This window comes from Saccopteryx leptura, chromosome 4, assembly GCF_036850995.1.
Source record: "Saccopteryx leptura isolate mSacLep1 chromosome 4, mSacLep1_pri_phased_curated, whole genome shotgun sequence".
In the NCBI taxonomy this organism is placed as follows: Eukaryota; Metazoa; Chordata; class Mammalia; order Chiroptera; family Emballonuridae; genus Saccopteryx; species Saccopteryx leptura.
Genome location: NC_089506.1, coordinates 118,543,269 through 118,554,923, shown reverse-complemented (window position 1 = coordinate 118,554,923; position 11,655 = coordinate 118,543,269). Strand labels below are relative to the sequence as shown.

The 11,655-nt window shown below is 52.1% G+C and overlaps 2 protein-coding genes across 5 annotated transcripts; one reads left to right on the top strand and one right to left on the bottom strand.

The window, feature by feature from the left end:
- Positions 1–1,932: 1,932 nt before the first annotated feature.
- On the bottom strand, positions 1,933–6,549 carry CCDC115 (coiled-coil domain containing 115). Its single transcript, XM_066381087.1, has 5 exons — positions 6,396–6,549; positions 6,214–6,317; positions 6,050–6,132; positions 4,359–4,487; positions 1,933–2,589 (listed from the first exon to the last, which is right to left on the bottom strand). The coding sequence occupies exons 1-5, from the start codon at positions 6,504–6,506 to the stop codon at positions 2,477–2,479; spliced, it is 540 nt and encodes a 179-aa protein (XP_066237184.1). The 5' UTR covers positions 6,507–6,549; the 3' UTR covers positions 1,933–2,476.
- A 122-nt stretch (positions 6,550–6,671) lies between these two features.
- Positions 6,672–10,774, top strand: IMP4 (IMP U3 small nucleolar ribonucleoprotein 4). Of its 4 annotated transcripts, none has more exons than XM_066381086.1 (10): positions 6,672–6,934; positions 7,057–7,255; positions 7,401–7,509; positions 8,795–8,878; positions 9,574–9,683; positions 9,759–9,891; positions 10,067–10,131; positions 10,257–10,312; positions 10,431–10,504; positions 10,586–10,774. In XM_066381086.1, exons 2-10 carry the CDS (start codon positions 7,253–7,255, stop codon positions 10,696–10,698), a joined length of 747 nt encoding a protein of 248 aa, XP_066237183.1. In that variant the 5' UTR covers positions 6,672–6,934; positions 7,057–7,252; the 3' UTR covers positions 10,699–10,774. The 4 variants fall into 4 exon arrangements, with proteins under 4 accessions (XP_066237183.1, XP_066237181.1, XP_066237180.1 ...); XM_066381084.1 differs by having other exon boundaries at positions 6,674–6,934; positions 10,218–10,312; XM_066381083.1 differs by having other exon boundaries at positions 6,674–6,934; positions 9,977–10,131.
- The last annotated feature ends 881 nt before the right edge of the window (positions 10,775–11,655 follow it).

Genomic DNA, 11,655 nt, shown 5'->3' with positions numbered 1-11,655 from the left:
ATTTTAAATATGCTTATTTAATATTTAAACATTTATAATATTGTTGACATCTATAATGTGTGCAGTAGCTAACAAAATTGAGTTACTGACAATTAGCTAATGATGTGATGAAAACTGACACTTCTTTTTTTTTTTCTTTCTTTTTTTTTTTTTTCATTTTTCTGAAGCTGGAAACAGGGAGAGACAGTCAGACAGACTCCCGCATGCGCCCGACCGGGATCCACCCGGCACGCCCACCATGGGGCGACGCTCTGCCCACCAGGGGGCGATGCTCTGCCCATCCTGGGCGTCGCCATGTTGCGACCAGAGCCACTCTAGCGCCTGAGGCAGAGGCCACAGAGCCATCCCCAGCGCCCGGGCCATCTTTGCTCCAGTGGAGCCTTGGCTGCGGGAGGGGAAGAGAGAGACAGAGAGGAAAGCACGGCGGAGGTGTGGAGAAGCAAATGGGCGCTTCTCCTGTGTGCCCTGGCCGGGAATCGAACCCGGGTCCTCCGCACGCTAGGCCGACGCTCTACCGCTGAGCCAACCGGCCAGGGCCGAAAACTGACACTTCAATCAAAAAACAGAATGGGCCCCGGAGCTTCAAGGGCATCAGTTCCTCCAGATTTCAGAGACCTGAGGCATTTCAGTGGAGAGCCAAAATGAAAACCCCTTCCTGTTTCCATACTCAGAGTCACACCTGGGCCCCTGGGGTGACAACCAAGAATCCTAACTGCTAGACCATATGGGAACTGCAAGGGGGGCAGGGGTCATAGAAGCCTTGTTCTCAATGCACTACATCACTTGAGTCAGCAGTACCCACAAGAGAGGACTGCACACCATAGTTTGTTCCGCCCTTGTGCAAATCTGTCCTGACTAGGCCTCTCCTGGCCAGCAGGCAGTCTTGTCTCCCTGACCTGGGGCCCTGGCTCATGGCTAAGTGTGGCTTGTCACTATCATGTATATTTGCACACCCCACCTCATGAGCATGGCCACACCCGAAACTTCAAAGGGTTAATGAAGTGGGGGCTATTGCTTGACCTTGACATCAAATGACATCTAAGATCAACATAAAGGACCCCACCCAGGATGGGGGTTCCATGTGAGCTCTTTTCTGTGAAAAGTAAAAACCAGAATGTTACCTTTTACTTATTCTGCCCTTTAAACCTCACTGTTAGTGCTTTGTGTAAAGCAGAATTTTGTCCTGAAATTCAACCTTTGTATGTGGGCAGGATGTCTTCTCGTCATGGGGTTTCCTGTGAGTGCTTCCATTAGATTTTTCACTGACACCTTGAGCTCAACATGGCCAAAAAAAAGACAGAAAAGATTCCCTTAATCCAACTGCAAATCTGTTCTAGTGCAACTGCAGTGTATGTTAAAGGGCAAGAATTAAAAGTGGTACCTGTGTATAATTAACTGGTAGTAAGATCTATGAAACAATACGGTACTCACTAGGATTAAACCAAAGAGACGGTACCTTGAGTCAGTGGGAAGGGTAATGAGCAACACCGTATGTGGACCTACACAGGAAGGACGGAGCTGCACGTAATACTCACCCCATGTCTCAACTAAACCACGGATGTTCTGGAGAAAAATGGGAGTTCTTTCATCATTGCATCAATTACAATCCTGAACCAGAAATCATAAAAGAGCTGACAAATTCAACCCTATTAAGAAAACTAACTTTACAATAAGGTTTTTTTTTAAAAAAAACCATCATAAGCAGAGTGAGAAAACAAACTGGGGAAAATAGTAACATCACTCACATTATGAACAAAGGACCAATATTCCCCAAGCATAAGAAATAGCTCCTTAGAAAGTGCAAAAAGCATCAACAACCCAGCAGGAAAATGAAGGTAGGGCACAGGGTTCCCAGGACAGGAAATACAACTGGCCTCTCAACAAACTACAAAAGGTTCAGCCTTACTCCCGGAAGAAAAAACAGCAAGTCTCTTCCTAGAATTATTTTATTTGAAAATACAGGTCAGATCTTTACTTTTTGGCTTCAAACCTACCCACGTATATAGCTGTTGTTTTTTCATCAACGTGGAATCATTCTCTCCTGGTCTGTTAGCTGTGTATGGTTTTGTTGCTCCATCACAATCAGCTCTGAGGCTCTAGTGAAACCAAGCACCCACTTCTCATCCTTCCACTACTAACTGGGCAGTCTTCTATCTGCCAAGATTTATGCACAAGTTTGCTGTTGTTCCCCAGAATGAAATAACCTAGCAGCTGCGACCCTCCCCATGAGTGTGTCCTAGGAAAAGCACTGGAAGTGGTTTCACAGTAGAGACTTCGAACATTAGTTTGCCTCTTCAAATTTTCACAACTAACAAAGTTGGAAACATGCAGACTGGAGAAATTTTTAGGAGGGGAGGGACCAGCCGGGGGTGGTGGTGGTGACAGGGGCAAGGATAATCTGTGAAGGAAGAAGGCCTGTGGTAAAGCAGCCACAGTGAAGAAAAGCTGTACTCAGGCCTTCTTGGGTAGCCACAGGTCAGGCGGCCTCGAGCTCAAGCTGCCTGAGTTTCTTCTGGAGCCCCCGGACCTGGTTTCGACCCCAGTCAATGTGGACCTGAAGACTGGCCATGTCTGCAGCCAGCTGCAGGCCTAGAGGAAAGGGAGAGATTGTCACCATGATGTCTGTAGCATGACATGTGACTCAAGGGACTCTGGACAGCCCCAGGGATAGTAAAGGCTTCTAGTCTCCATACTATTTCTAACACGTTTCAGGTACAGCCTTGCAATGCTGCCCCAAACCTCCCTGGACCACACCCACATCTCTTTTAGATCTCTGCTAAAATGTCACCTCCTCAAAGGACTCCTTCGACCTCCTTCTACCATCCAGTAGGAACTGAAAGTCCACAAAGCATTACATGTCTTATGTCCTTGTTTCCATTCTTCTTCCCTCCATTATCACAGTCCCTCACTTACTCCTTCCATCCTGTTTTCTCTGCCCCAATGGGATTTCACATTCTGGACCCATCTCGAGGTGGCTTTCACCTGATGCCTCTGCCGAATGGCTGCTGCCAAGTTGTTTGGACCCTCCATACCACCCAGCCCACTGGCCAGCCTTGTCTTCAGCCTACCTGTCCAGCAGCAGAGTTCACTGTACATCTGATTAACTCCATCCAGGAAACACTTTCTTCTTGTGGGTTCTGGGAAGCCTCCCCCTCTAGGTGTTGCTCCTGCCTCACAGCTGCTTATGTCTCCTCTGATGGTCTCTCCCCTTCCTCTTCCTCACTTCCTGTCCACACTCGAGACTCCCTGATGATCTTATCCCACCTCAGCTTTAATGCTATATCTGTTTCAGCAATCTGGGAATTTAAACACCGGAGTTCTATGGTGGGCTCCCAGGACTCTCTCCAGCTCAGGCCTCTTCCAAACTCCGGAGGCATGTGCCCAACTGCCCGCTGAGAGTCTCCACTGCATAGCACTAGGAACACAACCACCCCCAACTCCTGACATCCTTTTGCTGCTGCTGGGCAGTCCTCCCACACCAGGTGAGGGCAGCTCCCTCCTCCCAGGATTCCAAGCTGGCCACTGTAGGCTCATCCTTTACTACTCTCCTTGTCTTATCCCCAAATTGATCTGTAAGCAAATTCTGGGGTGCTGTACTCTCAAAACATGTAAGTTTTCACCACTTACCCACTCCCCCACTTGCATCTGAAGCCTAGCTGCTTCCTGGCACCTGCTTAATCCCTCTGCTCTGTCTGTTCCCGTCCAGGATCCACAGGATTCCCGTCATGCTGCAAGTCCACCCCATTCCTCCCGAAGTTCTCAAAAGGGCCTACAAAGCCCTCAAATCACCTGGGCCCAGATCCCTCTGATCTCAGCTCCTGGCAGTCTCTGCTGCACCTACTGCACTCCAGCCTGCTAGCCTCTTTTCTGCCACACCAGACACAATCTTGACTCAAGGTTTTTGCCCTGGCTGGCCCCTCTGCCTAGAACACTGTTCCCCTGAAAACCCACAAAGCTCCCTTCTTCAAAGAGGCCTTCCCAGACACCCTTCACAAAACAGCTCCCTAAGCTCATTCCTGTCCCTTTCCACCCACCATACCGTATTATTTTTTTTATAATTCCCATTATGTATTTGCAGGTTATCTTCCCCCCCTCAACAATATAACATCCTATTAGGGATACTTTTCCCTTCCATTTCCTGCTGTATCCCCAGTACCTATCACCAGTTCAGACCATTGCCAATACCTAGTAAATGCTTTCAGAAAGAACAACAGGCATGCAACAAGTCTGCACTGAAGAAAACCTGCAAAGCCCTTGGCAGACTAATCACAGCCCCGGCATTCATGCCAACCACTCCCTGCAGATAGAGGGTCTGAGTTTGGCTCAGGGCCCATGGCTGACTGGAAGGGTCCACTCACCCTCCCGGAAGCTGACTTGGGCCTGCCGCAGGCTGTGAGGAACCAGGATTCCAAACCAGTTCAGAGGGTCTCGGGGGGCTGAGGACTCCGGCTCTGGCATCCTAGAGAGGCCTTTGCGCCTACGCAGAGCTGGAGAAAGCAGGGTAGAGATTTGGAGTCATTACCTGACCTTTGTGTTCCTGGTGACAGTGTTGAACTCTGAGCTCATGGTCTCAGAAAACACTGATGGTTGGGAAATCTCCCCAACCTTTTACGTTCCATAAGATAGCTTAACATAAAGAACTACTACTGTTCTGGCCCTGGCTGGCTGAGTGGATAGAGCGTGGACCTGGTATAGGGACATCCCGGGTTTGATTCTCCATCAGGGCACACATAAGAAGTGACCATCTGCTTCTCTTCCCTTCCTTCTTCCCTTCCACAGCCAGTGGCTCGATTGGTTTGAGGGTAGCCCCAAGTGCTGAGGAAAGCTTGGTTGGTTGGAGCATGGAGCCTAAGACAGGGGTTGCTGGGTGGATCCCGGTCTGGGTGCATGCAGGAATCTGTTTATCCCCCCTCTTCTCACCTGAAAAAACCTACATTTTTTAAAAAAAGGGAACTACCATTCCGCCACTTTGAATTCAAATGTGTCTCAGTCCGTAATTTCTCTAACATATGAGCAACCTTTCTTTTTCTTTTCTTTTTTTTTTTTGGTATTTTTCTGAAGCTGGAAACGGGGAGAGACAGTCAGACAGACTCCCGCATGGGCCTGACTGGGATCCACCCGGCACGCCCACCAGGGGGCGATGCTCTGCCCACCAGGGGGCGACGCTCTGCCGTGACCAGAGCCACTCCAGCGCCTGGGGCAGAGGCCAAGGAGCCATCCCCAGCGCCCGGGCCATCTTTGCTCCAATGGAGCCTCGGCTGCGGGAGGGGAAGAGAGAGAGACAGAGAGGAAGGAGAGGGGGAGGGGTGGAGAAGCAGATGGGCGCTTCTCCTGTGTGCCCTGGCCGGGAATCGCACGCCAGGCTGACGCTCTACCACTGAGCCAAACGGCCAGGGCCATAACCTTTCTTTAGACAAAGGCACACAATGAACTTTCCCATTTTGCCTGAATATGTTGGGAGGCCAGACAGACTCCCCCCACCCAGCTCCCATTTTTCATCTTACAAGTGGTGAGCTGAGACTGAAGGTGTCCCTCTGAAAGTAGCTAGACACAGATAAAGATTTTCTTTTCAACTGACAGAGACTTCCCCTGACTGCAAAACACCACCAACTAGGAAGTACTTCCCCTATAATTTGCCAGCTTCTCTCTACAAAAGTCTAAGGCAGGCCCTGGCCAGTTGGCTCACTGGAGGGAGCGTTGGCCTGGTGTCCCGGGTTCCATCCCTTTAGGGCACACAGAAGAAGCGACCATCTGCTTCTCTTCTCCTTCCTCTTCCCCACCCTCTTGCCTTCCCACAGCCAGTGGCTCGACTGATTTGAGGGTCACGCCAGACGCTGAGGATAGTTCGGTTAATTTGAGCATTGGCCCCAGACCAGAGTTGCCAGGTGGATCCCAGTCGGGACACATGTGGGAGTCTCTCTTTCTCTACCTCCCCTCCTCTCGCTTAAAAAACCTATCCAGCGCTCCTCTATCGCAACACCGAATGAAATCATCTCCTCGGCTGCACTGTCTCGGACACCCGCGGGCGCCCGGCCGGAGGGCGGCTCACCTGCCTCACGCGGCCCCACGTCCTCCGGGGCCTGGGCGCCGGCTCTCCCCATCCGGAACTGCTGCAGTCCGTTCTGCGCCTCGCTGGAGAACGAGAGGGGAGGGAGGGTCTGGGACGGGCCCGGCCAGCGCGCCCGCCCACCCGCTGCGCGCAAAGCTCCTCACTTGGTGTAGACGCAGACCTGGGGTTCCATGCGCGAGGCATACTGCAGCGGCCCCACCGCCTTGGCGCCCATGGCGTAGCGGGCCTTGGAGAGCGAGAACCAACCCTGAGGAGAGCAGAGCAGTGGGCCCGAGCGCCCGCCCGTCCGGTCCGCCCCGTCCGCCCACCCGGCCCGCGGCCCCACCTCCTCCACCCGGGCGTTCAGCGCCAAATGCTTCGCTTCCAGCTCCTCTAGGTCCCCGAGCAGCTGCAGAAGCAGCGAGTCCAGCTCCGCCCGCACGTCGGCTGCCGCCATGGGCCCTCCACACTCTGGTCTGGAACCGGGTCGTCCAATCACCGCCCACCGTGCCGGAAGTGAAGCCAATGGGCTCGCGAGGCCCACCTCTGGGGGGCGTTCCCAGCCTTGGTTGCGGGGTGGGGGGAGGGGGCACTGCTTCTAAGGGAAAGCGACCTTCGGGCAGCAGCGTCTTGGGACTCAGTAGCGGCTTTCTGCGGACAGCGCGCAAAGCGGACCGGCCCACCGCAACGTCGGCGAGAGTGTGTGTGGTTACTTCAAAAACAGGGCTGTCGCTGTGGTGATGGAAGGAGGCGTACCAGCTTTCTCAAGGGAGAGGAGACTTTAAGCTTAATTCCAGAAGGGCCCGGAAGGCGACTCTACGGTCAACCATGCTGCTGCATTTACAGTTGCTGCACTATTTCGAGCCGCCGTTGCCTATTTTATCGGTACGTCACCTTAAAATTGGGCATCCTGCATAGCAGTAACAGATGGTGAAGCCAACGGTGGGCGTTATTACTAACGCCAGTAGTTCCGCCTGACCACTCCCTCCGCTTATTGGTTACTCCAGTGAGCATGCGCCTCCGGACTGGCCAATGGCCTTGTGAGTCCCATCATCTGCTCGCCATCTTACTAGAGGTCCTTGTAACCGCGGCGGCGTGTAGTGAAGCCTCAGCCGCCTTCTTGGTTAAGGGCGGAAGCGAGGGCTGCGTAGCGCAGGTGGCGGCCGCAGCGTTTCCTGGACTCACGTGGAGGCGGTGCCCAGGATGGTAACGATGTCGGGGCTCTTGTTTGGGAAGTTGGGGGTTGGCGGGCGGCTGGGGATGTGGTCCACGGGCTCAGGGGTGGCGGTCCCCGGGGTTCCGACGTTGCGTGGCGAGAGAAGGGTGACGACCAGATCCGCCGTCTCTTCAGCTGCGCCGGGAGGCCCGCCTCCGCCGCGAGTACTTGTACCGCAAGGCCCGCGAAGAGGCGCAGCGCGCGGCCCAGGAGAAGAAGGAGAAGGTACGGCGCGCGCTTGAAGGTACAGTCTGTCAGCTTGCAAATACTCCTCTGAGTCTTCCTGTTAGCTTGCATATCTCCCTTTGTATGACGATTATTTGTCATTTATGTCGCAATGTCTAGATTCTACGGTGTGTCTGTTAGTATTTTGTTGACGTCTAGTTCTCACATTTAAGATGTTCACCATTGTCCTATAGACGTTCCCCATCCCATCCCGGTGGCTTTCATCTTGCCACCTTCTTTAGTCCAGGGTAGGAGGCATATCTAATTTTCTTATGGGTATCACAAGTCCCCTGCGTTTTTAAACTGTTAGTTATTTCCGTCGTAAATTAGGACTAACCTTTCATTGTTTTCCCCACTTTCAGTTGCCATACTAATGAAGAGGCTGTCACACATGCCAATTAGAAATGACATATATACTTGTACTATTGTGTTCTTGGTGAAGCTTTGTTTTCTATCTAAGGGTACACCAACGCAAGTATCTGTGATTATTTAAAATTCACTTTGACATTCCTAGGTTTTAGATATATGAAGTGTTTGTAGTTATGTGTGCACGTTTATGTTAAGCATAAATGGGAAATGGTCAATTTAAGGATGTTTTCCACAGCTTAGGCGATTACAGTACTGAATATTGTTTTAAAAGAAACTGTTTCCTTGCTTTTCTTTGTGCTTACATAGCACTTATTTGTATCCTTAGCTTATGTTGTTGAGTTTTCGTTTTAAAGGTGCTATCAGGTTGTATGTGTTCTTTGGCAACTTTATGTTTTTGTTCAGTATTGCTCCTAAAATTTGTTGAGTATAGTGGAGGTTTCCTTCTGGTATCTTCCATGTGCAAGAGTTCCTCCAGGGCACAATTAGTAGTGTTGGGTCCAGGGGTACACTCATGGTCAGTTCTGTATTCCCAAGATGCACATTCTTACAGCCCAGCCTCTGCCAGGTCAGGCTTCAGTTCACAGAGGAAACCTCTGACCAGAGCATCGTGAAATCGTGAACAGAGGTTTTGTTGGCAGAGGGTTTCAGGATTTCTGACCCACCTTTTTACAGAAAGAGCAGTCTAAAGCCATCAACCCATGAGACTCAGGAACCACAGAAAATTAAGTCTCCTGTAACCATTGCTAGCAGGGTAGCATGTAGACAGAAATAGTCTCCCACTTCCCACCCCTCAATAATCATGTATCATCTCTGCTCAGAAAGGAGTAAGGCAGGTATTTTTTCCGTCAAGTTTGTGAAGGTTTCTAAACCACAGCGTTGGTGTTCACTGAGGGCTCCGTGTGTGTGTCTCACTCGCCCCTGTCTTTCCCTTGCAGAGAACCGCCTGATCCCCACCGAGTTACGCAGGGAGGCACTGGCCTTACAGGGTTCTTTGGAGTTTGATGATGCTGGTGGTGAAGGTAACTTTTCTCAACACTTTGGGCCAATTACCATTCCTGCTCTTGAGCCCATTAGCTTCCACAGGTACCTTGAAGAAAGGTCCCATGACTCCTGTTTCTGGAACTGTCCCCCAGGAGTCCTCATGGTTTTGCACCAATGGCATCTCAAAGGAGCACGTTTTCAATGCTCCTAATTCTAGTTAGAGACATGTGGTATTGCCTGGCTTACTCGGCTTTGTTAATTGTGCCTCTCACAGGAATATGGCTTCTGCTAGGACAGGACAGTGTCCGTTATGTTCACTGCTGTTTGCCTAGCTCTCAGCACTTCCTTGACACCCGTATGTTTCACTCATTGTATTTGTCAACAAATGTGAAAGGAAACACAAATGACATATATACTGGTTATGAGAGAGAGGTGTCTGTTACCTTTGGCCTTTGTAGAATCTGGACTTACGTTAACATGATAGCCCTTAGTCCTGTGTGATGCTACAGCTTAAATGACTGAAATTAAATTTAAAAGTTCAGTTCCTGATTTGTACTTACGTTGGCAGCCAGTGTGGCGTGGGGCCACCCTGTTGCCCAGTGTGGGTGTAGAGCGTTCTATCATTGAGGGTGTTGTCAGATGGTACAGCTCTGGATGGGTTTGACTGCCCCCAAGTTAGTATTTCACTTCCCAAGACAGTGTCACGTGCTTGCCCCTTATGCTCCTCTGACAGGTGTGACCAGCCACGTGGATGATGAATATCGGTGGGCAGGGGTTGAGGACCCCAAGGTCATGATCACTACTTCCCGAGACCCCAGTTCCCGCCTCAAGATGTTTGCCAAGGTACCAGTTGCAGGGAGTGGAAGACAATTCAGGTACCGGTGGTCCAGGTCCTAAGCAGTGTGTGTGCACATGCAGGAGCTGAAGTTGGTTTTTCCTGGTGCCCAGCGCATGAACCGTGGCCGACATGAGGTAGGGGCACTGGTGCGAGCCTGCAAAGCCAATGGAGTCACCGACCTGCTGGTTGTCCACGAGCATCGAGGCACGCCTGGTAAGGCTGGGAGTAGGGAGCAGCGGGTGCAGGGTGGCCTCCTGAGAGCAGACACAGTTTCTGATAGCTTGTCTGGCCCTGTCAGTGGGTCTCATTGTCAGCCACCTGCCCTTCGGTCCCACTGCCTACTTCACACTGTGTAACGTGGTCATGCGGCACGACATCCCCGACCTAGGTACCATGTCAGAGGCCAAACCTCACCTCATCATTCATGGATTTTCTTCCCGCCTAGGCAAGCGGGTGAGTCTAGGGTCCTGGGGCTGGGGCTGGGGCTGGGGCTATGAAGTGCTGGGCTGGGCATTCCCTGCTCTCCTTCCTCTGCCTAGGTCTCTGACATACTTCGTTACCTGTTCCCTGTGCCCAAGGATGACAGTCACCGGGTCATCACCTTTGCCAACCAGGATGACTACATTTCCTTCCGGTGTGTCCATGGGCTGACTCTGGGATTGTATCCTGGTCTCTGTCCCTGTACTATGTGTTGTTGACCCGTAGCCGCTCCCTGCCTCCTCTCACTCCTGCCCTGTCTGCCCTGATCCCAGGCACCATGTGTACAGGAAGACCAACCACCGCAACGTGGAACTGACCGAGGTCGGGCCTCGCTTTGAGCTGAAGTGTGAGTTTGGAGCTTTACTCAGGTCTGGTGGGGGGGAGTGCTGGCTGTGTAGGTGACCATGCCCCTCTTCCCCTCCACCAGTGTACATGATTCGCCTTGGCACATTGGAACAGGAGGCCACGGCAGACGTAGAGTGGCGCTGGCACCCCTATACCAACACTGCACGCAAGAGGGTCTTTCTGAGTGCTTCCTGAGCCTGCTCTGTTGTCGGGATGTGGACTTGGACCCAGGAGGTGGGGAGGTCAGAATAAAGGCTGTGTGTGACCACCCCATTTGCCTCTGAGTGGTTCAGACAGACCCACTGTCAGGGTAAGTGTGAAGGATGATGTCCATGGGGTCTCCCGAGGTGGGGACCTGACAGCTTGGGGACATTCTCAGGACTGGTGTTGACATTGCATCTAGGACAGTGCAGGCCCAGTGTGCTGGCCTGGTCTCCTGAACCATTAGGAGGATTTGGTGCACTGTTACTTGGGAGCCCAGGCCCTGTGTGAGCTCATCATCTGGGAGGGATGGGCACAGCTGGCAGGACCTGTCACATCTGTTCCAGTGAGCGTGCGACACGGCGGACAGGGCCTAGTCAGTGCTCCTCAGGGGCCCTCTGCCTGCCCTATTCACTAGGGACACAGGGACACTTCAGGGGTACCATGGTGCACACCTCCACTTCTCTTGGCATCGAGGGGCCAAGGCTTCCCAGGAGAGGCTGGTGTCTTCCCTTGACCTCTCCATACTCACCTGCTTTGCCCTCCTGGTCTGCCCATTTTCCTGGTATGTACGCAGGGGCCTGGTTTCACACAGAATGGGTGCCAAGAGTGTATATAATGTACCAGGTTGACACATAGGGGAATGGGGACAATAAGAAAATCCATCATGCTGGGTGAGGACAGGACTATGAAGATAAAAGCCAGGCAGTGGGATGGAGAGTGAGGGGCCTCTGCAGGTGCCCTGAGAGTTATGAGATGGCATGAAGCAGGGCCGCCTGGATGGCTAGTGCAAAGATCAGAGGTGGACATTTCTTATAAGGATCCCAGAAATAGGAGCTGCCCAATGCAAGGGGGTCCTGAGGGAGAGCAGGGAACCCATAGGACAGCTGGGCCATGGCCTTCAGGGAGAGCAGGGACGGGGCCTCGTGGATGTATGTGACTTCTGGCCCC